The following is a 26,652-nucleotide window of genomic DNA, read 5'->3' on the forward strand; positions in this document are numbered from 1 at the left end:
TTCATCTTTTCCAACGTGTGCCCCATTATAAAATGCTTAATCTTGCTCTCATTAAGTCAATAGATAAACTCCCTGTGGTGTAGGATCAGGCCTGAAGTGTACATCAGGCTACCAGTGGTAGACCCAAATTTATCTTCGTTTTACTGGGGGGGGGGTTCTGTTATTTTAAATTATTGACTATTATTCTGATCCTCATTTGGTGGTTTTGTCAGGTTGGGAGCTGTGAGCATCCTTGCTCTGTTTTGATAATATAGTTGCTTTATTTAATGTGAAGAATACATCTTTGAAATCAGAATTATAATCAGCCTCAAACCATTATCAGGGACAACATTTCTGTTTCTTCTAGGTTCGTATAGCCTCAGCTGGTGCTCTTGGATACTTAACATTTAACCGCACTGCTTATCGCCATCTATTAGTGGAATGCAGGAACAAACCCAAGCAGTTCACACGTCTAATGAATAACATCAGCAGGGATGCAAAAATAAGCCAGGACTTTGTAAAAGAATTCCAAAGGCAAAGACAAGTGGGGCTGCCTTCTTTAAGGTACCATATGCTGTACATTTATATGGGTGTGTGTTTACTGAAGTTAAAAAATGAAATAGAAATAATTATATGATTTTCTATTTAAGGATAAATTTTCCAAATATGGCAGCAGAGGTCTGTATGCAAAAAATGCACGTACATACAACTAAGCCATTGGTGCATGCAAAAAGATATTTGCTCATGCAAGTGCCTTTTGTGGGCACAGTTAGTCAATTTGCTTTGGCAAAAGTGGGTACACGTATATGTGAATGTTGGCCTCAACTTTAAGAAAATGTATCCTTCCTTGTGCACAAATATTTACTTACTCCTCTCAAGCCTAATCTCATATTCTGTGTATATATTTCAAATATATGCACACTTTATCACTGCTTTACAAGATGGTATCTTTTTTCTCATGTGAAAATCTAGGTGATATACTAGGAACCAGTAACACCAGTCTCAAAATATTAAGGTAACATTATCATTTGCAAATATCTTAGGCAAAATAGTCAATTGGACAAAATCCAAAGTAATAAATTGGGGCAAGTTCAGTCAGGACCCTGTGCATGAGCATGAATCAGAATACTGTGCACGGCGCGGGGAGTGCATAGCAGAAGTTTTACATCGCTAACATGCTCCCCCAAAACACACAGGTCCTCCAGAAATGGTGGTGGTTTGTTCTGGAACATGATTTACATATTTTTTTGAATAGATGCAATTGACTTGGCATTGGCCCCCTTCACTCTCCACAGACTGTTCCATCTCCTGACAGGATTCATTCCTGGCCAAAATGGGTGTATGATAATGTTGTTTTTTTAGCATATGTATTGGGTTGTGTTCATTGTGGGGCCATTCATGGAGGCAAAATTTAGCTCCTTGTCAAAAAGCTGTACATCAAATTTAAATGCTCTGTTTATTATTTATATTTATAAAAATCCATTCAATACTCAGAGCTACTACAAAAAATTAATGGTAGAATTTAGAGTAAGTTATGGGCATCTCCAATCCCATATAAAAAAACAAAACAGAATTTATAATTAAAAAAAGACATTCATATTGAAATGAAAACATAAAAATATAACTGATATAGAAATTAAATGAATTTAGTTTATTATCGGTATTACAGTAGCATATTGAAACTCGGTCAAAGGTAAGGTCCTTCTTGTGCTAGGCTCTGTATGACTAAAAAAAAGATGGTCCCTGTCCCAAAAAGCTCACAATCTAGGTTTAAGACAGAAGAAACAAACTGATAGGCAGGAAGAGAGTGGGAGGACAAGGTAATAGTAAAATGAGCATATTTTGCACAGTAGGCAGTGAGTTTAGTCTATCATCTGCCTACCATAAGCAGCTAGTAGTGCTTTTTTAAGTTTTTGTGACAGAGGTACTTGGAGGACAAGGTGGTGGCTCTGCAGATTATGACAGGTTTTCCTCCCATATATAAAGTGATATAAAAGAAAGTGTACAGGTGGTTTTGGGAGAAGAGGACCATCTTTGACAGTTCAGATTACATGGTATAGTTAAAGATAACTTTGGCTCCGTAATAATCCACCACAAGAACATGTTAAGAGTTAGACCCTCTATAACCCTTTGGGAACAGTGCAGGAAAGATGACTGTTGCTAGAACAGAATTTCCCTGTAGATTCAGTAAGCCAGTAGTTGACAGCAGCTGCTAGCCTGCATGCTCTCATCCTCCAGTTGTGAGGGTGGAACCTATCTCCCACCTCTACAACATGGGGTTGCAATGGGAGAATATCCCCACCCCCTTATGCCAACTCTGGGTATGTGATGGGTTGTGGATATGAGAGACCCTACAACTTCTTTCCCTCAATGATAAAAATGAGAAGAGAGAGAATGTTTTAACAAACGTTACTGTAAACAGGAATCAAAGTTTAAATGCAGGCTCATTAACTTTCAGCACCACAATGCTGCCTAGTTATTCTGCCCCTCTACGAGGTGTATTTACACAGAGTAACAGGAAGTTATGGCCAGGCCCTCATATGTCAGAAGACCTATGCAAGCCAGCCATGCTAGCAGTTGCTATAAGCATATTCAGGGAACGCTGCTGAAACAGAACTTCTGTGATTGTATTCACTACTAATGTTACAAAAGTGATTTACTTTTGCTGTATTTTAAATTACTATAAATTATAGCCAGTTATGGAAATAAAACCTAGCAATCCAATAAAACAGTTCTCATGGAAGGTATGGTATGGGACTGTACATCAGTTTATTCTAGCGAATAAACCTAGGACATAATAGGAATAAAGAAAATCTATCTGACAAACTTATATCCATGTTTACAAAGAGTTTTAGAAACATGTTTTTTATAGTCAAACTCTTGCATGAATGATTAGGAACTATAATGTACTAACTACATTCAGGTTAATAAAGAGAGAATTCTAAAGGAAACAGAATTAGTAGTAGGGTTTGGAATGCCGATAACTACATGGTTTCTTCTGTGCAGTGAAGCTTCCTTTCAATTCTGTCATTGATTATATTTCTTTTAGAATTCTTTCCCAGAATTTACATAAATCAGTCAATTCCTAGAACATATTGTGATAATCTTCCATGTAAATTTTACATTTCTAACAAACCACTGAGCTATCCCTGAGTTCTGAGTGATACTTTAAAGCTAAAATGAACATTTGAGTAAGAGTCCTGTGCTTAAATTTATGTCTCAATAATAAATAAAATAAAAGCATACTTCCAGACTGGAATCAGAAAATACCACCCACTGTTCAAGGACAGATTGTGATATAAATGGAAAATGAATTGAATGAGACTCTAACATTAGACTTATAAGACAACATACATGGAAACAATTTGTAGATGACATCAGCTAAGATTCTGATAGGATCCCCCTCCTTTCCTTTAAACTAACATGTAACAAATATAAATTAAATATATTATTCCCACACAAAACCCTCCTATGTGGTGGTGATGAGATTTCAGACATATATCAGTACTTTGAATTTCAATAATTTTTTAAATTAAAAAAAAAATTAAGATTAAATTTACAAGAAACACCAAATTTTGAAAGCCTTGAAATTCAAAGTTAAGATAGGTTTCAGAGTAGCAGCGTGTTAGTCTGTATCCGCAAAAAGAACAGGAGTACTTGTGGCAGCTTAGAGACTAACAAATTTATTTGAGCATAAGCTTTCATGGGCTACAGCCCACTTCTTCGGTTGCATCGTTAAGATAGTCGAACTAGCTAAGTGTTCTGTAATTGGTGTTAATTTTGTATGTTTCTGATACTAAAAGTGATGACTTGTCATCACACTAACTTTTGTTTTTAATGTAAATACTTTAATATAATGATCTGTGTCTAAAGAGACTTAGATTAATAGCTGCCAAACAGATAGAGGCCTGATGTTACGAGGTTCTCAGTGCCTTCTGTACTTTGAAGGATTGGGACCTTAAGAACAAGTGGGGAAAAATTGCCTTCAGCGTTCTATTTATCTAATGAGGAATTTGTAAAATTATGTTGTGTGTATTGTGTATAACACTTAAGGTGGTAAAGTGGCACTGTGGGCTGGATTGTAACTACAATCTGGCCTAAGAGACACTGTGTAGTTGCACTGCCCCAGGAGTAAAGCAGGAACGGGACACAGATCAACAAAGGGACGTAGGCACCTAAACCCCAGATTTAGGTGCCACTGCAATCCATAAAACCCTAGTTTAGCTGCCACCTAACTCCGTAGGTTCCTAAATGCACTCAGTGCCTAAATTTTGGCTGTAACAGTTTCCTAAGCACCTAAGAGGCTGCCTTTGGGCATGTGCACTGTTGCTTCAGGCAGGCACTCAGGCATCTATCTCATAAGCCACAGCACAAACATCAAAGCAGGTGAAGACAGGTATTGCCCTGCTTATCTGGCATGTGGGGCTCAGTCTAATAGGCCTTGCTCTGAGCATTCCACACAACATAGGTGGGGATGGGTGGGATGGGGAGAGGAGGCCTCCCTTATACATTTAGACCAGCGATTGGGAAACTCACCTGGAAGTGGGAGCAGGGCCGGTGCAACCATTTAGGCGACTGCGATTTGGGGGGCGCCATTTTCTTCGGCAGTGACCGTGGTGGCCGGATCTTCGGCTGCCCTGGTCGCTGCTGGCATTTAGGCGGAGGGGGCTGGGGCAGTGGAGCGCGGGGAGGGCCGCCTGCAGCAAGGGGGGGGGGGCAGCACGCAGGGGAACTCCCCGCCCCAGCTCACCCATGCCCCACCTCCTCCCCGAGCACGCCGTGGCTGCTTCACTTCTCCCGCCTCCCAGGCTTGCGGCGCCTAAGCTGATTGGCTCCACAAGCCTGGGAGGTGGGAGAAGTGAAGCAGACACGGCATGCTCGGGGAGGAGGCAGGGCAGGGGTGAGCTGGGGGGGGTTTGCCTCAGGATGAGGGGTGGGGAGCTGCCGCGGGGGGGGGGGGGGGCGCCTCAGGGCGGGGGTTCGGGGACGGGGCGCAAGGTGGAAGTTTCGCCTAGGGCGCGAAACATCCTTCCACCGGGCCCTGAGTGGGAGACCTCAGTTTAATTCCCCCCTTTGCCTGTTGAGAGATCTACCTCAGAATACTCCTCAATCTCTTATTCAAGCATTTCCACTTTGTAGAAATAAATATTAATTGGATCAGAGAGCAAGTGAATGGCTCTATAGTGCAGTGGTTAAGGCACGTACCTGAGAGGTGGGAAACCCCTATTCAAATCCCTTCTCATCAGACAGAGAGGGGGAATTACTGGCCTAATTCTGCTCCCATTGATGTCAATGGGACTTTTGCCATCTTATGCATATATTTATGGTGTGGAACTATAAAGTGCATATCTGTAAGTTTTAGATGTTATTAGTGAGTGATAGAACTGTAGTTGAATCATACCGATCTTCCTTTAAAAGTGGCCATAAAACTCTGAACACCCATAATATCATATTTTGAGTGAGTAAGAGAATACAAACCTTGTTTAAACTTTATTTTTTATTGTAAATCAGTTCCATCTGGTAAGCTTTAAAGTAATCTTTTCTGTATGATTTATAACCTAGTAGATAAAGATTGCTAAATTGTCTTGTTTTCAAAAATAAAAAAAGGGCATCCGGTCATAAGATGTCCACATTTATTTTTAATGTTGTTGAATGCTGATGGATACATGCTGAGTGGCTTCTGTGTTTGCTAAGGTCTTTGCAATCAGTTATCTATGAGGCCCACTTTCTGTATGTTGATGCCAGCATAAGACCTTTTCAGCAGAGGAATGTTAACATCCTCTGAAGTGGTCTTGTGTCTCTTTTATATCTATATGTATTTTAGAGTATCATGGACTCACAGTGCATGTGGAACACCTCAACTAATTTTTTTTTTTAAAAAGAACTGCTTGGTTAAGCAGGACCTTTACAAACTGATGTTAGCCTAAATGTTACCTAACTTTGACCTGATTAGACCATGCTGTCAGAATCCAAGGTGTATTTTATACCTGATTTGCCTGAAGATCTCCAAGGAAGTTGCTGTAAGGTGGGGTAAGTAAAAATCGTAAACCAGAAAAATCAAGCGTAAGGCCAAGAGCCTTTGCTCCTTTTAGGTCAACAGGCTATCTGAGGGAAGACTGATGTTCCAGAACTCCAAGATTTCACCTCTGAGGAAGGAAATCACACCACCAATTAACAGTTGACGAGTCTTCCTGTACCTGAAAGTCTACTGGTACTGTGCCAGCAACATTATCCTCTGGCTTCTCATCTGCAATTCTAGCTTCTATGTCAGAAAAATCCAGAAGATTGTGAGATCTTAAGAGTTCACAAACACCATTCTCTTAAGTATTTAATATTTTTCCCCCTTTTTGTTTTTATTTGCTGGGGAAAGTTCCAGCCTTTTATTTATTTATTTTTTTTTTTTTAATTTTGTGTGCATGAGCACCTGTAAAATCCACACACAGAAGGCATCAGAAAGAAAACTCATTAGGTTTAAAGAACTCTAAACTTTGCCTCAGAAAAATACCTATGTTCTGTATTCTGTGTAAGTGTCCTAAGAAACTTAAAATTTCCAGTTGTAAACTGTTAATCAGAAGTTTGACAACTCCTACTTATCAGAATGTTCTATTAAGGCCTCTTATCTGTTGTTGGAGGTGGGAAGTAAGGGGTTATCCACCACGTAAGAATTGAAACATAAATTTAATTGGTTTTGAGATTGTGGTGTAGACGTTAAACAATAATTTGGTTTCAGTATAAAATATTCATCTAAGTCTAAATTAATATTTCATTGCCTCTGGTAAAACTCTTTAGTTGGGGGTTTGTAACTAAACAGACAGCTAACCTCCTTAAAATACTTCTTAGGACTTATCAGGTTTGATTATTTGTTGTATCAATCTGATGATATAAGTAATCTGAAAATTTGATTTTAATCCAATATTACTAATTTATTTATTTGATCTTGATTTGATAATAGTATTGCTTAGTTTATTTTAGTAATATTGATGGGAGTTTAGTTTTATTGATATACTTCCTTGATTTTATTTTTTTGTTAAATTTACAAAGATGTATAAAAAGGATACTGAATCATATTTCTTATAATAAGTGACATGGGCCAGAAGCATCGAGAATCCGTATAGATATCAGCATGTCCACGTAGGAGTCTAACGAGCACCCTCTTAATTATCCTTTGGGTTTACATTTTTTTTTAATTCTTACAACAGTTGATAAGCAGCTTTAGTTAGAGAATCTCAAACCACTTTGCAAACAATAGTTAAGTCTCAACATCTCTGCAAGATCATTATTATATTGATTTTATAGACAAACTGAGGTATTAAATTAGTAATTAAGAAGTATTTGTAACTTTTTCTGATACTGGGATCTTAAAAATGCTTATATGCCTAGATATAAAGGTATTAACTTCAAAGGGCCTACTCATGTGCTTAAAGAGAATCATATGTTTGTTTATAGGCCAAAAATCAAATAAGTTTATCAGTGGAGATTAGTTAAAAATCAAACTCATTTGAGTTCTGTGAGTTCATAAGAAATGCTGAAAATATATTTAAAAAAAAAATACCCAGAGCCTTCATGTTATTAGGCCAAGGAAAAACCGGAGTGCTTTAACGACCATGAATTCCTAACTTGTTAATATTTTATTTACAGTTTGGTGATAAATGGAGGACCACCTGCAGTTCCAACCTATACTAAAGGTATATAATGTATTTAACTTACTTCACAGATGAATTAATTAATTAGCTATCAACACATCCCAAGAATGGGGATCTGCAGAAACACTCCTCAAAAGACAATTAACTTTTTTCTTAGTCATACATTTAACTTATTTTAGAAATTACCTCCATAATGAGGCTACATGTACTATATGCCATTTCCTAACTTTTGAAACTGTGGGCAGATGACTAGTTAGAATTCTCAATTTTTTTAATTTAGCTAATTAGTTAGTATAGGTAAATGTAAGGAGCATATAAAAGTTTCTGTTACAAATGTAAAATTCTTACTATTTGTCATGGTTGGCCTCAACTTTATGGTCTTCTCTTTTTTAAAAAGCCACAAATCTGCTAGGTCACAGTGTTCAAGGACATATACTCAATAGTCTGCTGATGATATAAATGTAAAATAAATTACACTATTTTTATTTTGCAGAGAGATCACGAAGTAGTAGTAGTAGAAGACAATTCAAAGCTAAATATCATCCAAAGGACTCTCTTCTTTTAATGCCTATATCTGCTCACTTAATGGGAAAACTCAGAACTACAGACAAACCCCGTAGCCGGACCAGTGGACTTCAATCATTTGCACATGCAACTTCCGACATCACAAAAGTGTCAAGACCAAGAATTTTTAATGTCAGCAAGCTCCGGCTTAATTCACCAGGAAAGAAAGCTTGAGTCCAGTGCAAACAATGTAGCAGATAAGTATTTGTATCCATGCAATATCCTGTAGGTTTGGGAATAGTCTTTCGGAACAGAATTTCTTGATGCCAGTTGCTAATACACAGACGCCTAATTTTGGAAACCTGAACTCTTTTCACAAGAGAATTGTGTGTGGGATGGAAGGAGGCGGTCTGTCTGTGAAGAATTAAATTTACTGCAGTAGTAAAGAATAAATGCATTGAAAATAATTTCAAATTCATCACTCATGGGCATCAATGAAGGCTATTGTGTGCAGGTTGTTTTATATTTTGGTGAATTTAAGCTTCTATTTCTAATCAGACAATGCCTTCTGTTACTAGATACAAGAGCTGCAAAATAGCTGCTACACATACTTGCATCTTCTATCTTCAGATAGGCACTCTCAGACTAATCTATATCCACTCTTATGGGTACATTTTTAAAATGTTGTGCCGAGTTTTAAGATCAATGGACTCATGTAGCCAAAATCTTGAAGTGCTATGAAAATTTGCCTCTATAAAACGTTGTTCTGTGTTACAAAAGGATATTTGAGTATATAGTTAATAATAATTAAGGCTGATAGTTTTTATTTATCTAGAGATCTTTAACTGAGTGCTTTCCAAAGGTAATGATTGCACTATTAAATTATTCCTATTTTACACATGGGAAAAATAAGGGACATAAGTCTAAGGTCATGCAAGGAGTCAATGGCATATAAGAATAGAATAACTCTCCTGACTTCCAGCTCCCTGTTTTAACTACTAAATAGCACAGCTGCCCATAAGGGTGCTTACATTGGTCAGATATGTCTTAGTAAGAGAAGACTAGGAAACATAAATATTTTAATAATAGCCATGAACAATAATTCCCAAACTGGATGTGTTATAAGTTGATAGTTGCAAGTTCATTTAGGGAGACTTCTAGACTTGGTACCTTGATGGCAACTTCTCCAACTTGTTCTGAGATATCAATTCCAAGAGAAGCTCTATAATATAACAAGCACTGTATTATTTATTTTTTAACAAACGATTTTTTATAATTACGGTAATAAAGTTACACATCTACTCAACTATGAAGCTACCTATTTAAAGTATTCAGCATTATGAGAGAGTATTTGGTGCTTGACTCTTGTGAGCTTTATACAGACAATGAAGATTTGTAAATCTATACAGCCCCTTCTATATCTTATTTTGTCCAACTTCCCTTTTATGAAAGAGTTTCCTTGTTCATAGCATGATGATGTACACGAGTTCCACCTAACCCATAATGTTTTTATAGCATTCCCCTTCACCAGTGACAGGGAGTAAAGTATTGCAGGTTCTTTCCTTCCATATGAATAGCTCAGTACTGTCTACGAAGTGTCTCAACACAAATGATCTGCCCAGAACAAGAAACATGTTATCTCCAGCCCAGAAATGTAATCTCTCTGCATTTAGGCTTTTATCTCTCACCTCATATTTGAAACATGAAATGTGAGTCCTTTCAAAAGTCAGTCTTTTTGTTAGCAAAATGAACCAAACCTCAGCCCAAGAAATTAAAGGGACAGCACTGTTACTGAAGTCAATGAGAATTGTCCCTGCTTATGTCAGGGGTAAGTGTTACACCAGGGGTGAAATCCTGGTTCCACTGAAGACAATGGCAGAACTTCCATAGATATCAATGGGCTCAGAATTAACCCATATATGTGCTGCAAATAATAAAGCTGACCTGTCCAGTCACGGGAGGACTACCCCAGGGTAGAGGGATCCCACAGTTGTGTAGAGCTGGCATAGAAGTTCCTCTACCAACTCCTTCCTGCAGCCAGCACAGGAAAAAAGGAGCATGGACTTTCCTTATACCCTGAGTATCCCTGACTGCTGAAGTGGCCCCAATGTGCTTCGAATGGGGGAGAAAAGCAAATTCCTTCTAAAGGAGAAATATTTTCTTAGCTTCCCTCCCAAGGGTATCTCCTCTAACTGAAGTGAGGAATTTTGAATATAAAACACTGCAAACATCTTAAACAAGAAGGGTTTCAACTAGTTTCAATTTAAAATTTTTGACTGAATGAGATTTAAGAAAAAAGCAAGTGGCATAATAATAGCTCCTGCCAGACAAATAAATTTTCAAGATATGGTTAATCTCGTTTAAAATAGGCTGAATATACAGTTGGAAGGGAAATGAGCAACTGGCCAAAGGTATTTGACAGCTAGCCAGAGAATAATCAAGGTCAAAAGAAATAAGAAACACAACAACTTGTGAACAAATGGCTATAAGTATGGGTGAGGGTCTAGTAAAGATACTGAATATCCAATATAAAGGAGAACAGCAGCTGGAAAACACAAATTCATAGTGTTAAGAAAGGGAAAAAAACAGGCCAGGTCAAATCATATCAAATTTATTAGCATTACTGAACCAGCTTGTCTGCCCTGACTTTCTGGAGAGAGAAAACAGCTACTGAGGCAAACTAGAAGGGCTCAAGTTACTTACAGCCGCTTCCAAGAGTTTGTTGTTTCTATCCCTACCTCCTAGTTGAAGAGATTACCCTACAGTCTGAACTGGAACCTGGAACATAGCAGAAGAGATGAACTCTGGCTATGGTGGTGGTTGTTTTCCCTCCAGAAAGTTGCTTTTCTTTTTCACTTTGATGCTAGTTGAGATTTCGCAGTTTGCATCCCATTGCTAACACTTGTGAATGCAAGATATAGCAGAAGTTCACAAGAGTATTTTCCTGTGCAATTTATCTGTTCTGTGGGATTGCAGCAAAATAAGGTATCGTTATTTTTTAATGAATGAAGCCTTACATAAGTACTCTCTGGAGCATGACATTCCAACATTTTTGTTCTATGGGAAAACTGCAAATCTGTGTTTTCTGAGAAGTTCCCAAAATGTCTGTTTTTATTGAGGAAAGGGGAAAAGATGAACACCTATTTTATAATAATACAGATCACAATTAGCATTTTAAAAATAGGGAACCTCCAGAGTTTCCCAAACACTTTGCTTCAATTCAACCCCACTTCCATTCCTTACAAAACCTACATAAGCTCATAAAACAGGCCACGCCATGGATACTAATGTCTGTAAAGTGCAGTAGAGGTATTTTATATTATCAGACTTTTCTATATCAAATGTTATTTTATTAAAGGGATTCTGGTTAAGAAGCAGTGTTTTAACTTTGTCTAAAGACCTGGGGCCAGACTGATGCACAGTGTGGCTTTGCTGAGAGGGTGTCTACTGCTGCCATCCCTCAGGGTTCCCATCAGGATGCTGGGGAGTAGCCTTTTTTTGTTTGTTTTTTTTAATGGCTCAGGCTTGTCAGCATCCCCACTGGAAGAGGCAGCTGAGAGGTCAACATATCCTTCACATGCCTTCTGTCCAATTTTGGAAAAGTGCTGGCCTGTCTCCAGCTCCTTAGAGCAAAATAGGTTGGGACTGCTGTGTGCCACTGCAGCCTCCACCAACAGATATTCCATCTCAGGAATGTAAACCCAATCTGAATTTAGCACTGGATGGCTGATCATGAACAGGCAGCAGGGTTCAGTGCATAGGACAGTTCAGAGACAGAATGCCTGAGTTCTAGTTCTATTCCTGGCTCTGCCACCAATTAATTGAATGACCATGCAAGTTGCTTAACCTCTTCGTGTCTGAATTTCCCCATATTACAATAGGAATAATGATATTTATCCAACTTCATAATGTGCTTTGAGATCTATGCCCAAAAAGGGGTAAATAAGTATTAAGTATTATTTGTATCTTATATAATTGTAGTGAAAAGTTACTGATATTTAAAAAGCACAACTGGATCACAAGAAGTTTCACATAATAAAATCTGATTGTGTAACTGAAGGAGGCTTAAATTAAAATGACTGAAGGAAGTTAAAGTTCAATGTGACCGTACGAGAAAATGGATTGGTAGGAGCTGTGCCACTTACTTTGGTTCATAGCGTATGCCATCTGTGCTATGTAACACACCTAAGCCTGCACGCATCCTTTCAATGCCATTCCTAAATAGAGAACATAAATGTAAAATGCAGTTCATACTTAACGTACAAATGTGTCTTTTCGTTTGGATGACACATGGCTTAACCACAATAAGCAGAAATTCTTACACAATTATGGCAACTGGTTTTTCACGTTGTACCACTGCTTTACAGAACATTTAAAAAACAACAACATAGAAACACAGTCTTTGCTCACCAGGCAATCATAACACCATTGTCAGTACAGAGTCTGGGAGGAGGACACAGCAAATTGAAGTTAGTTGCATCTGTTACAATTTGCAGAGCTCTTCGGATATACTGATTACTTGCAACTCCTCCTGATACAACCTGACAACAATTTTAAAAAGACAGGCAAAAGTCATTCAAAAGGTAAACAAATAAGGAACAGCTGATAGTGCTGCATCAACAAAAAGCTTGATGAAGATATTGAAGAAAATTCATGAGAAAGGCCATACTGGGTCAGTCCAATGATCCATCTAGCCCACTATCCTATCTTCGGACAGTGGCCAATGTCAGATGCTGCAGAGAGAATTAACAGAATGGATAATCACCATCCCTTGTCATCTACTCCCAGCTTCTTGTAGTCAAGAGGCTAGGGACACCCAGAACATGGTGTTGCATCCCTGCCCATCCTGGCTAATAACCATTGATGGACCTATCCTCCATGAACTTATCTACATTTTTTTTTAACCCTGTTATGGTTGTTGCCTTTACAACATCCTCTGGCAAAGAGTTCCACAGGTTGACTGTGTGTTGTGTGAAGTAGTACTTCCTTTTGTTCATTTTAAACTTGCTGCCTATTAATTTCAGTGGGTGGTCCCTAGTTCTTGTGCTATGTGAAGAAGTAAATAACATTTCCTTATTCACTTTCTCCACACCAATCAAGATTGTATAGATCTCTATCATATTCCCCCCTTAGTCATCTCTTTTCCAAGGTGAAATGTCCTGGGGGAAGCTGTTCCATACCCCTAATTTCAAAGAGAATAAATAGGGAAATGAAGACCTAATAGAATAGAAAAGGATAAGAGAATTGGGTGTCTGTAGTCTTAGTAAGGGCTTGCGATTGATGCAGTGGCGTCAATTTATTGGGTCTGGTGAAGATGTGATAAGTTGATGGCAGAGTGCTCTCTCCTCCCCGAGAGGCAGAAGCTAAGCTGGTGAGAAAGCATATCCCACCAACATAGTGCACTGTAGATCCTGCATTAGGTCGATGTAAGCTACGTCGCTCGGGGGTAACTTACAAGCGGCAGTGTAGAGCAGGCCTAAAAGATTACTGAACAGATATTACTATCTATAAATACAGCACGTAAAGGATGTGTAAGTAGGGCAACTATCAAATATCAGGCATTACTGGGTGAAATTCTAGGGCCTCTGTTATGCAGGAGGTCAGACTAGATGATCATAATGGTCCCAGCTGGCCTTAATCACGTTATTCAAGTAGGACAGAACAAAAGTAATGGGTGTAAATTGCAACATGGCACATTTAAGTTATTAGAGAAAATGCTAAAAAGCAAGCCATGTAATCATCACTATATATTCAAGGCTAGACTTAATACCCATGTATTAGGGATGATTTAGCAATGGATTAGATTATCCACATGCAATGATTATTTCTATTAAATAGTGCACAGAGTTCTCAATCAGGATCAGTGCTCCTGTGTGCTGGGAATCTAATTAAAATGAGTCTATGAAATTATTTAATTTTTTAAATATATATATATATTTTAAGTGTCTTGTAAAAATGCTAGCTGTTAAAGATGACTTTCTGGTCCTATGTAGCAGGCAAAGACACCATCCTTAAAAAAAAAAAATCACATAATTCTAGGATCACACATCCAGAGTCAATTAAAAGTTGTCATCTTTTTATGCATCCAATAGTAGAAGTCCTTGAAAATTCTGCTTTCTGGGACATGTATGTCCTTGTACAGTGGAGAATATTATTGGAAGTTTTATTGAATTTGGCATATAACCATTTATTATGCTTAATTTAGACATTTTTCACTTATAATTAAGTTGCTATAATACATAGAAAGGTAAAAAGGTAAGTAATCTCCAAGGTTTTATAGCAACTACACTTTTTACCTTTAGAGTTAGTCCAAAAAATTCAAGTTTTTTAAATATTTCAAGAAAAAGGCCAAGGGGGGGCAGGGAAGCAGAGGAGAACTTTCATGAAAGAGTGTCCTATTTTCTAACAAGCTCTAGTTATCTTATTGAAGAGAGGTTAGTATAACTGAATAATATGAAAAAAATTGAACCACAAGTTATAAAATTAAGTTAATTAACAGACATCTTTTCTCATGTTCACAAAAATCTTTAAAAAATTTTCACTGTATTTCATAAAGCTTTAATCATCATTGAACAATTACAAGAACAGAAGTGCATGGCCTAGTAGCATTAACAGTGTGATGATTAAGAGAGATTATTTTTCCCCTCAATTTATTAAGACAAAATGTGAGAGAGTAACTATAAATGAAGAATTCTGAAACAGTACCCCTGCAAAACCCTGCAGCATACCACATTGGGCTGTCAGATTTCACAAATTTAGTAGAGTTGAATCATGTCAAGACTAGGAGAGGAAAGCTACAAGGAAAAGCAAGGTACTAAAGGAAGTAGTGCTGGCAATTCAATAGGTGCCACTCTCCCCTCTAAATCAATGCTTATTAAATGTCCCAGCATAGAACTACGGGAGGAGAGAAAGGGTACTGTTCTGCTGGAGGTACTCTCTTTTGGATGAGTAATTAAAAATCTCACGGTACTTTTTACAAGATAAGGTGTTAATCCTAGTGTCCTGGGCAAATTTAAACTTGGTTAATCATATTCTGTTTACCTATAAATTCCCCTTGAAATTTTAGCTTGATATATTATTCTCACTTCCTCTCCTAAACTGCTTTCTAGTATTGCTCTGTACAGTTGAAACAAATGATGTGTTTCACCCAGAGATGGCTGCATTTCAGTGGAGGATGATGCTATCCCTACATGTAGTTTTCATATCAGTTAGTTAACTTTATACAATGCTTTGAGATTGTTTGGGGTAAAAGATGTTAAAGTTGTGGCTAGATGTTCCTAATACATCTAAATATATACAAGAAAAATACAGACATGTAAGAAAACTTTAAAATTACTTTACCTTTAACAATGCACTTTTATTCACAGAACTACAATTCATAGAATATCAGGGTTGGAAGGGACCTCAGGAAGTCATCTAGTCCAACCCCCTGCTCAAAGCAGGACTACAACTGTACACTCTGTTGCAGCAGGATTTATTTATTTTTATATGTTCAACTAAATGTATCACATGCATTTATTTTAATGCTGGAGCAGCATTATCAGTGGAAATGTCAAGGACGGTGCTGATGCCTTGCTACACTTTCTCCTGGTGCTGTTACATGTATTCAAATGTATGATAGCATGTACCCCTTGACATGCATAGTAAAGTTATATGTACTTACCAAAGTTGCATTTGTTTGTGATAAGATGCCACTTTTTATGCAGAATAGAATAGCCCGGTGTGTTCGCTGGACAATATGAAGTGCTACTGCATGCTGTACTGCAGCAGCAATATCTGTAACACAGGACAGGAGGTGTCCCTCCTGTAAACCTGCAGAAATGGTGAGCAAAAGAGGTTTTTGCAAATATAACCGCAGGTCAGGTGTACAATTCGTATGTATCTTACTTTGAAAAATACCTTCTTCCTTTTCTTTTTGCATAATTATTCTAGTGGCATTGAAGCAAAGTCCGGAAAAGGAAAAATTGCAGTTACGATGATGTCGCATGGGAGCTCTGAGTTCGTAATGCAGCCTGTTTCCCTGTTGGGCCAAGTGCTCTATAGCTTTCCCACCACTCATTCTGCAGCACTCTGGGTGCTTTGTTAGAGAGAGTCTTCTTGCTACCTAGAAAAAGAGAAAAGAATCTAATTATGCTAACAATAGACTGGGAAAGAAGAATTGGGGAAAAATAGGGCGAAATTAATCCCTGATGTAACTGCACTGCTCCATTATAACTCCAGTCAATGGAGTTACACTAAGGATGAATTTGGCCCAGAGTTTATATATTGTGAACTAGGTGCTATGATGAAAGTACCAATGATAGATGCTACAGCTAACGTTAGAGGGCTTTTAACATCAAATCCAATTTTATAATAAACTGGGTGAATATGAGGATCCTCAAACTTTGCAAGAAACACGAAGAATCTAATTCTTATTCTGTTTGAAATGGACACTCACAGGTATATTAGACTGCCAAGTTAACACTAATAGAAAGGATTTCAAAAAATTTTAAATTTTTGTTTTGTTTTAAAAATTTCCTTGCAAACCTGTGCTATTTCCTGAGAATGAATAAGAAACAGAAACTGGCCAGCTTAAGTTTATTTATTCAGTGACCAACACAATATAACTTGTGAAACATAAACTAGACTTTTCAAACTCTCTCAGGCACAATTAGTAACATAAGTAAGGACATTTAAAAAAAAATCAAACATGATTTTAAACAATAGCATCCTTTTAAATATCACTGTTAGTCTTAGTCAGATTCACTTGTACTGCATATATTGTTGAACTTTCTATGTCCAGCCTCAATGTAGGCTGGCCATCCAGGTTATGGCTACCTGCCTGCTGAAAACAACTAGTGCCAACTAAAGAAATAAAATGAATAGATTTTAGTAGCCGCTGAGCCCATGAAATCTCTAGTACACCTCTACCACGATATAACGCGACCCGATATAACACAAATTCAGATATAAGGCGGTAAAGCAGCGCTCCGGCGGATCAAAGCAAGTTCAATATAATGCGGTTTCACCTATAACGTGGTAAGATTTTTTGGCTCAGCGTTATATCGAGGTAGAGGTGTATTTCAAATTGGAGGAAAAAATTAAAGTTTATAGTGTATTGTACTGTTTTTTTTATGTTGACCGTAGGTGATATTCTAGAAAGCATACTGGCTAACTTGTTCCAACCTCTGTGGTTACAATGAAAATTCACAGAGTTTAAATATACACCTGCCAAATCAGATCCTTCCTTTAACAATGCCCATTTTATAAGCAGGGAATATTTAAAAATTAATTTATTCAGATTTATTTAACGTATCCATCTAGGGTCTGTGCACAAATATAAAAATTTGCTAATAAAAGACAGAGAGTAGGACTGGTCTACACAAGTTATTAACCTTACCTGTTACTGGATTCCACTGTTTTTCCACTGCTGGAAAGAACATTAGCTGCTCTAAAGCTTACACAAATTCTTACCCAAGGCAATGCCAGAATCCCAGTTTCCTAAAGAATACATACCTCTACTTTTGCTACTATAAGAAACAAACTATGATGTAAATAATACAACAAATGTAAGCACTTGTATAAAATGCATAATTGAATCACTACTGAAATATTACCTTGTCGAGCATGTCTCCTGGTGCTATATCAATTGACTGTCCAAGCAGAAGAAAATCTGAAACTCCTTGTGCTACTACCAGGATACAGTGGCCTCCAGAGATTAAAAGAACTAAGAAAGGAAATTCCACTTGGTTTATCAGCCTAATTGTAAGTGCATGTGCCTCCATGTGATGGATGGGGATGAAAGGTTTTTTATACTTGTCCACCAATTTTAAACTATATTCTAATCCCACTCCGAGACTTAAAGCGAGTCCTGGCTTTACAGTAGTTGCAACAGCAGAGAGCTCATCGAGAGAGATTCCACTGACGTAGAGTGTTTCTTTTACTATTCGCTCAATATTTTCCCTGTGAAGTTGCTGTGCCACTGGAGGAATAATCCCACCTGTTCTAATTAGAAACAAAGAATTATGAAGTGTCCATATTTTATGAGAGAGACAGAATCATAGAAATGAGAGATGGAAAAGACTTGGTAGTCCTGCCACGTCATGACTGTTCTCTACAGTATAGTCTCAAATGCTTTGTCTAGTCCTATTTAAAATGCCCCATGCAGTGAAGATTACCATCACTTCCAATGGAAGGCTATACAAGGATTCAACTTGCTCTTGCTTAGTTTATGCCCCATTTGAATTTAGCCCTAGGCTGTGCCAAGACAATTTATAGGAGTTGGTATCTGCAACCCCTCTCTGTCATCAGGAATTTAGCAAGGAATGTCCATTTTCTAATTTACCTTTGTCCAAAACTGGAGACAAATAACATACTCTTCAGGATTGGTGGGTGAGGGGAATTTTACCAAATTTGATCATCAGAACCAATTCATATTTCTTAAGACTTAAGAACCTGCCCCTTGATAGAATATGACAAATATAAATGACACTCGCATTAGTAATCATATTAAACTACAAGTGCAGTTTAGAAAATAAAGCACCCATGATAATGTCTACTTACTTTAAATGGACTTCATTTTGAGAATGTAAAGCTTCTCCTAAGATTTTGCCAGTATCATCCACCACAGCAGCTGCTGTATCATCACAACTAGTTTCAATTCCCAGAACTAATTTAGTGGGATAGTATTTGACAGAGTTAAAGAAAATGCTTCTTAAACACACAGACCGGCCATGTTTAACTGATTTTGAAGTGCGTCTGGTTACACAGCTTATTGCTAAAATCTTCTGCACAGAGGCATGCCTAGAAAAGAACTGTACAGATACCATCCTCAGAATTCAAATTCCACAAAAGTAATTTAGTCAGGCCAAGTCATATTAGTAACAAGTAATTTTAAAAGCAGTGGCCAAATTCATGCAAACTGTCACTTCAAAGTTAATGCAATTACACCAATAATGACTTTAATGGGTTCATGTTTAGGAAAATGGGAAGAGACTAAAAATTCTGTTATTCCATCGTTTATTATACCCACTAGAGGGCTGAGTGAACAGGCTTAGCTGATACCGGAATATCTTTTCCCTTATATTAAGCAGAGGTTCTTACAATGAGATCTAACAATTAGTCATCATATATAGGGCCTAATTCTCTTCTCACCCAGGTTTTACCCCAGAGTACTTCTATTGATTCATGATTTACACTGGTATAAGTCCCAAGGAGAAACAGACCCAGTCTCCTGCTCCCTTCAGTGAGCTCCACCATTCATGAGCAATAAGAATGTATATTTGTGGCAATAAAAACTTCATCATGCCCTATAAACCATTACATATATTCTCTCTCTCCTTTTGCATATCTATAGAGGGATACATAACAACATGCTGGGCTAGATCCTTGGAGCTAGTAGCAAAACACTTCTTTTACACTGACCAATCTTTTTTTATGATAGCAAAATTGTATTTTTTTTCCACACAATCTTCCTAATTCAAACCAGCTGAGCTGTTTTTGTGCAGACTTTCCCAAAATATTCACTATTCGGCTTAGAACAAATGTGCCAAATTTCAGCCCTAAAGATATGTTTTGATAGGCCTCTGAAAATGACCCCTTAGGATGAAAATCCCCATGCTACCTTAACTTTAGGCAGTGCTCCATCAAAAGTATATTTTGGAGCATGCCTTAGGTACCTAGGCCCGATCCTCCAAGGTATTTCAGAGCTTAATACACATCGACTTCAATAGGAATCCAACTCCTAAACATCTTTTAGGATCTGGGCCACAGTCGTCCTCTGACTCAATTTTTCTCCCAGTACTAGGACAGTTGCTGATCATGACGTAGTATTTCAACAAGGATCAATATTAGCGCCAGTAGCAGTAAGTGCCCAGCGCTCATGGTATTTTTAGTAATAGATCTTAGAACTGCTGCTGCATCTAACACTAGAAATACTTTGGGGTGGAGGACATGGGGGGAATTCCTGGTAGGGAAGGAAAGTGGTGGCGGGGAAAAAGAAACAAACGAGAAATGGAGAAAACGAAAGGAATTTTATAAAAAGAGAGAAGAAAAAAGAAAATGTGTCCCATTAGAGGGATTACATAGACAAGAAGCACTGTCCTCCAACTCAGGCCTCAAAAAGAGGTAGAAACAATAGGAGGACCTAACCACCTAAGGTAAGAAAAAAAATGTTTTTGGGTTTAATATGCTTCTAAAATGCTCTCCTGTCTATTTTCTCAGTAGTAAGACATGGTCCCATTTACCTGTGCTTTAACAACCTAATCTGAGTTACATTACAAAACACAAATGGTTTGTACAGTAGATTACAGTAAGTGACTAACAAAATGGATATTTCTTAAAGTGAACTGAACTCACTCTCCCTCTCTTTCTCTATATGAAAAGTTAATTGAAAAAAAAAAAAGCCAGTGCCAAAATATTTTTAGCAATTTAAAAAATGATTTTTTTTCCTCACTCTTTATAAAATAACCCCTTGGAAGCTTGAAAGTGTTACCTGTTCCCTTTCCCAGTTTTGCTTCTCCTTTGTGCATGCATACTGGTTTATTATTGGAGGGTTTCTCAAGAATGCTTTCTTATTATTCTACTGTACACAGAATTACATGGACTTAAAAAAATTGCAAGAAAATAAGCAGATCAAGTTTCAGGTCAAACAAACAGCAATGTACCTTTCATTTTCTAAAACAGTCAATTGTAGAGCTCAAAAAATTGACCTGAATAGGGTATCCCTTACTTTTTTACTATTACAAAGTACTGAACTAAAATGTGTTTTCTAAGAAATAAGAAAAAGAAAAGGAAATGTTTTCTTAATACTTAACATTTTGATAAGGGTTAGGAGGTCTGTGGTTACCTGCACCCAAAACATGTTTCAAAACAGATTTTGTTCAGTGTTTCCAACTCTTGGTCCCATGCTTTACACTTTTCTGTGAGAGAGACACAGAACACACAGTAAATCTCATAAAACTCTGCAATGCATAGACATTATGTATAGACAGGCAGATGTGCTTGGTTACACTCCTAAATTCTGAATTGTATAAGTAATACCTTACAGTTTATATGCCTGAATATTCCATTATTAGAAGGAACAAGACTTACCATAAATCACTGCAACTGTAAAAAGTATTCAAGCTTTCAGAAAGGTATTACTCCAGACAACAAAGAATCAAATAACTGGGCAATATCATACTAGCAAGCCAGTTACAAGAAGAGGAACAATGTAGTGGGAGAATGTATTTGTTTTATTTATTTAAAGTAGTCTCACCACAAACATTAAAAGAATAAACAATAGTATAACTTGTTTATAATTTATAAATACTTGTTTTATAAATTAGGGGATATGTGGCCACGGCGTCTGTGATTACATGGAATCAGGAGCCATGAATCCACAGAGGGTACAAAGGTGCCGTGGCTCCTTCTCCAGTCACAGGTCTGGCATAGTGGCTGAAGTGCTTTCCTCCACTCTGTCGATAAATGGGGGGAGAGGGTGAGAAAGAGGGAATTGTCCCTCCTCCACCACCCACACCCTCAGAGAACTGGTTCCTGTGTAATTCCCTGTGGTCCTGCTATCACTGAAATCAACGGGAAAACACCCAATGATTTCACAGTGAGTGGGATCAAAACACGTTTGTTACAGCACACCACAATGTAAAAACATTCCTTCTAAAATAACCATTTTTTCCTACACACCACTCCAGCCAATTTTTTTAATCAGTCCAACTCTTATTACACATGCTCTGAGAAATGCACTCGTGGATACTAATTTAAATCCAAACTAATCTGATTAGATTCTGAGCCTTTTAAAAAACAGGACAGTGACCCCTGATAACATTATTATCTGTGCTACTTTGAAGAGCATCCACTAACTATTCAAGGATACTCATTTTATTTTTGACATAATATGTCAAGCGCCCAGGCAGGGAAAATGAAGCATGACTGTAAAAAGAAAAGGGAAGCAATTGAGTTAAGATAACTGTACCAAAATAATCAATAGTATATTTTCATCCACAGATCTTGAAGTACTTCACTCATTATCCTTATTTTATAGATGGGGAATCTGAGATAGAAAGATATTAAGTGACTTGCCCAGTCATGGCACAACCAGAAACAAAATCCAGTTTTCTCAAGTAACAATCCCATCCCCTAGCTACTGGATCACACTGTTTCCCATTAAATGAAAGAGTGGGGGCAACAAAATGGCAAATGAAATTTAATGTGGATAAATGTAAAGTAATGCACATTGGAAAAAATAATCCCAACTATACATACAATATGATGGGGGCTAATTTAGCTACAACAAATCAGGAAAAAGATCTTGGAGTCATCGTGGATAGTTCTCTGAAGATGTCCACGCAGTGTGCAGAGGCAGTCAAAAAAGCAAACAGGATGTTAGGAATCAGTACGGCCGTTCTTATGATCCTCCAGACCCTATCTGCATGAGGGCCTTGGTTAGATAACTACATAGAGAAAACCCACCTTAAGATATCACGTGAGAAAAACAGCAGAAAAGGAGAACATGATAAGCAACTTATTATCATGTCGAATTTATGTAACACCATATCTGACCCTGGTACTTTATGGACAAATAAAATGACATATCCCTGCCCTGAAGAGATGACAATTAGATTTAATGCAACAAGATATGATTAAAAAACAAGGGGAGGAGAAAATCGGTATGGAAGGATGTGAGTTACCACAGGAATGTTATGCACACATCCTGTTAATTATCTCTGGAGATCTTAAAATTAATTTTCTCAACATATTACATCTTGTGATTAAAGTCCAGAATGAAGGGGAACTAAATCCTGAACAAAAGGAAGAGTGTATTTGATCTCCTCCCACTACTCTACTACAAGGTGTATTTCTGTGTTTTTTCTTATTCATGTTATGGAAATTGCTACTGCTGAGACAATACTTGTTGCAACATCAAGCAGTTGTTTTGTGTTATGTCACTAAATACTGAAGACATAACCTTTCCAGTACTAGATAAGAAGTTTTTTGAAAATCTACATCTATTTTGTTGGTAACTGGTTGGGACTAGTATTTCAATCCTGTTCCATCTTTAATTTCAATGAACAGGGCTATTCTGGGATTGAAAGTCCTTGCTTATTTAATTTTTGCTTCAGGGTTAAACTGTATCTTAACTATCTTCAATAACAGATCTTTTCTACTCTGGCAGTGAGGCTATTAAACTGGAGTTAGTGGCTGTACAACATTTTTTAGTATGGGGCTATTGAAAAAATGTGTCCCTGCCTCCCCCTAATCTACATAGATAACAAATAGGTTTGGGGAACTGATGGCCAATGTTACTGCTAACACAGATGTAAACAGACATACCTGGCGAATGATCCTTCTTTGCCGGGAGCACATTTCTAATGATGTACTCACTGGGAGGAGTTTTGTTTATTAGCTCTTTTAACATTTCTAGAGTTCTATGCTTAAGTGCACCTACTATGGTAGCAATCATATGGTGTGCAATGGCATGTTTAGATGTAGAAGGTTATTACACAGAGTTGGGCAACAGAACCAGACTGCGTGTAAATAAGTTTCATGGTTCTTTCTACACTCTTGACTGTTTAACCTCTCCAAATGAAATAATGACTGGACAGATAAAATCAGGTGGGTCAGTTTTGAATTAATAATGCAGAGCTGTAGGGCTTCCCCTTTATTGCTTTTAGAGTAGCAGCTGTGTTAGTCTGTATCCGCAAACAGAACAGGAGTACTTGTGGCACCTTATACACTAACAAATGTATTTGCGCATAAGCTTTCGTGGGCTACAGCCCACTTCTTTGGATGCATAGACTGGAACACACAGAAAGAAGATATTTATACAGACAGAGAACATGAAAAGGTGGAAGTAGCCATGCCAACTGTAAGAGGCATGGCTACTTCCACCTTTTCATGTTCTCTGTCTGTATAAATATAAATATCTTCTGTGTGTTCCAGTCTATGCATCCAAAGAAGTGGGCTGTAGCCCACGAAAGCTTATGCGCAAATACATTTGTTAGTGTATAAGGTGCCACAAGTACTCCTGTTCTTTTTATTGCTTTTGTATCTCAGTCCCTTTCTGGCTATTGCCTGACAGGGATAATGTGGCTCACAAATATTTTTGACAGGAAATCTGTTTTGCCATTGGTGAGGGCCAGGATGAATTAAATGGCATAATTTTTATAACGGAAGCAAAAAAAAAACCAAAGGCCTACAAGTGTTATATTTCCTCTGGTCTGCAAATTATTTAAATCAAACCTTGACTGGGGCACTAGAAGAGGAAGGTTGGTGTAACTGGCGTGAGACATGGGACTGTTTCGTGGCTGCATTCTTCAGAAAATAAATGGATAAAGGAATTTGTCTGTAAGTCGTACCCCGGTAGAGAGGAGAGTGGCACGGCAGTCGGGACAGGTGCAATGCTAGGGTTACTTCACCAGCAATTTCAATGAGATGCTCCTTAGAGAGAACTGACTATAAAGGGTGGGCAAGTCACGTAACCTCCGACAGTGCGGATGCAACGGGAGGGGGGCAGAACTTTCCACGCCGCCCCAGAGAAGAGCAGGGGCCGTGCTGCTGGCCCCAGGGAGCAGAGATGGAGCAAAGTCACCCAGCGCCAGAGGGGGAGGCCGCTGAAGGAATCTGACAGGCGGGCCAGACACCCCGGCCTCTCCCCTTCCAGCAACCGAGACCCGGCGGGCCTGACACACCCTCCCCCAGCGCCAGAGACGCCCCCGTCAGTCTCGGGCTAGATGAAAGTTCCGCCTCACTGGGCCCGGGCTTGATCCGTCTCCATCCCCCCACCCCCGACACGGAGACCCCTCCCCCCCTTACTTTTTGCCCTGCCCCTGCGACAAGCTTCAGCGGCGACTGCGGCTTCTGTCCCGCAAGGGTTAAAACCGGCCTCCCCGTAAGAACAAGCGGACGCGCTGTCGCTGCCCCGATTGAACAAGGCCCGGTCACGTGGCAAAGCTGGGCCAATGGAAAGGCGAAACATCCGCTGCGGGAGAGGCAGGGAACCGCTAGCTGGCGCCATCTTTGGTCCAGGCAACTAGAAGGAAAGACTAGGAGGCAAGTAGCCGCGGGCGCCATCTTTGTTAATCCCCGGGCAGCAACCGGCGCGCTCTGACAGCCGTCAGGGCGACTCCGCCTCTGGCCATGGCGGGGGCAGAGCGGGGCACTGGGAGACCGCACCGCGCTGCACAGGCCGGAACAGACACCGCTGCCAGGCCCCGGGGGTAGGGCTCCGCCTTCCTCCCCAGCCACACTGGCACCCCTGCCCCCTGCGGTGCTGCAGAGGCGGCGAGAGGGCCAGCACAGGACCCAGCGCCATACCCGGGGGGGCCTAAGGAGGAATGTTTTTGCCTTCCGCCCCCCACTTAATAATGAGCTCCCTTGAGCTGCTTGAGGCCTTAAGCCATTGCTTAGGCTGCTTCTAGCGAGTGCTGGCTCTGCTGGGCCTGTTCCGTGGTGCTCACCACTGCACCAGAGTCTGATCCCGTTCAGTTAGACTTGGTCCAGCTGCACTCACACGAGCACACCCATCCTCTGCTCTTCCAGAGGCTGCTGCCAGTCAGTGTAGCTTTCAGTGCCCTTTCTGCAGTTGTGCCCTCCGTCCACACACCCCTTTCAGACTGAGCCAGTAGGCCATGCAGCACTGATAGCAGAACACCTCAGAGCCTAAGTGAGCATGGACTGCCCTCCAACCATCCAAAGGGTACATCAGAGATGGTCCAGATTTATCCTGCCCCTGCTGAGGCTGTTAATCGTGTCCACTGCTCCAAAATGCCCAGCAGCAGCAAGCAATGATATTTGGCTGACTCTTCAAAGCTGGTTGTCCTTTAGGTTCTTTTGAATATTAATATGTCTCATTCCAAAAAACTACAATCCTTCATACCTACTCACTGTGCTGTGCCTTGGTTTCAGATTTATTTTCTGGATTTTATATTCAACACCAAGGAGGATATAATCCTTGCCTCAACAACTTGCACTTTAAACAAGATATAGAATATTATGTGCTGTGTGATCAAGATTACGGTTTCAAGTATAGCTTTTTATGTAAACTTAAAATTTGTTAGGTGACTGTTCTCCTAGTATTAGTCATGGGCTTTATGGCAGAAATGATTGAAAGAGGATTTTGCATAGAGAGGGTAACTGAAGAAATTTGAGTTTACAAAGGCTGTGAGAATTTACATTAGTTAGGTTAGTGCACATAGTCTGTACTTATGAATTTATTGTATTTTAAAAATACATTAAAAGAAAGTTAAAGTTGCAAAGTCAAACACTCAGAAGTTAGGAAATATCAGAGTTAAAGTTTCATGTGCAATCTTAGTTTTTCCCCCTTATGCATATCCATTACGATACAGTCCTCAGTACATCACCACATACTATTTTTTCCCACAAGGCCTCTGCCTCATTCAGTGCACAGGATGGAGATTGTACAAAGAATCATGTATAATAGTGAATGAGGCTATTTTCTGTAGAGCCTTGCCACACTTGTTGCAGAAGTTATCAAGCTTCAACCATTCAGGCTGAAATGCAAGGTTTTATAAAGGAAAGACCGATACCT

At 38.9% G+C, this 26,652-nt stretch overlaps 3 protein-coding genes across 20 annotated transcripts in view; 2 read left to right on the forward strand and 1 right to left on the reverse strand.

Annotated features, from left to right (window-relative positions):
- Positions 1-8,583, forward strand: part of ANKAR (ankyrin and armadillo repeat containing) — a 50,005-nt gene extending 41,422 nt beyond the window's left edge. For 5 of the 6 annotated variants that reach the window (XM_065560849.1, XM_065560851.1, XM_065560850.1 and 2 more), the window contains 3 exons: positions 347-543; positions 7,618-7,664; positions 8,116-8,583. In XM_065560849.1, the coding sequence (XP_065416921.1) occupies positions 347-543; positions 7,618-7,664; positions 8,116-8,360 (489 nt within the window). In that variant the 3' untranslated portion in view covers positions 8,361-8,583. Of the gene's footprint in view, positions 1-346; positions 544-7,617; positions 7,665-8,115 lie in introns of those variants that run through there. The other variant, XM_042842424.2, reaches the window with a different exon arrangement.
- Positions 8,584-9,188: 605 nt separating this feature from the next.
- OSGEPL1 (O-sialoglycoprotein endopeptidase like 1) lies at positions 9,189-25,119 on the reverse strand. Of its 6 annotated transcripts, none has more exons than XM_065560862.1 (9): positions 24,918-25,055; positions 20,953-21,025; positions 18,669-18,919; positions 17,723-18,105; positions 16,026-16,230; positions 15,790-15,938; positions 12,537-12,667; positions 12,272-12,343; positions 9,189-9,348 (listed from the first exon to the last, which is right to left on the reverse strand). In XM_065560862.1, the coding sequence occupies exons 4-9, from the start codon at positions 17,888-17,890 to the stop codon at positions 9,246-9,248; spliced, it is 828 nt and encodes a 275-aa protein (XP_065416934.1). In that variant the 5' UTR covers positions 17,891-18,105; positions 18,669-18,919; positions 20,953-21,025; positions 24,918-25,055; the 3' UTR covers positions 9,189-9,245. The 6 variants fall into 6 exon arrangements, with proteins under 6 accessions (XP_065416934.1, XP_023955757.1, XP_065416935.1 ...); XM_024099989.3 differs by having other exon boundaries at positions 17,723-18,110; XM_065560863.1 differs by having other exon boundaries at positions 17,723-18,110; positions 20,921-21,025; positions 24,918-24,994.
- The window catches only part of PMS1 (PMS1 homolog 1, mismatch repair system component), a 98,132-nt gene continuing 96,493 nt past the window's right edge, over positions 25,014-26,652 (forward strand). For 4 of the 8 annotated variants that reach the window (XR_010591337.1, XR_010591340.1, XM_065560852.1 and 1 more), the window contains exon 1: positions 25,016-25,154. The gene's annotated coding sequence lies outside the window, so the exon portion shown is untranslated. Of the gene's footprint in view, positions 25,155-26,652 lie in introns of all 8 variants that reach the window. The other 4 variants (XM_024099982.3, XM_065560855.1, XM_005308035.5 and 1 more) reach the window with 3 other exon arrangements.

Source organism: Chrysemys picta, chromosome 11 (assembly GCF_011386835.1).
Source record: "Chrysemys picta bellii isolate R12L10 chromosome 11, ASM1138683v2, whole genome shotgun sequence".
Lineage (NCBI taxonomy): Eukaryota > Metazoa > Chordata > Testudines > Emydidae > Chrysemys > Chrysemys picta.

What these genes read in the sequence shown, in the direction of transcription:
- OSGEPL1 (XM_005308031.5), bottom strand. An exon ending in CAAAATGAAGTCCATTTAAA is followed by an intron (nt 18,111 to 18,668) that starts GTAAGTAGACAT and finishes GTTTCTAATTAG; the next exon opens with AACAGGTGGGATTATTCCTC. An exon ending in CACAAACAAATGCAACTTTG is followed by an intron (nt 12,668 to 15,789) that starts GTAAGTACATAT and finishes AATTGTTGTCAG; the next exon opens with GTTGTATCAGGAGGAGTTGC.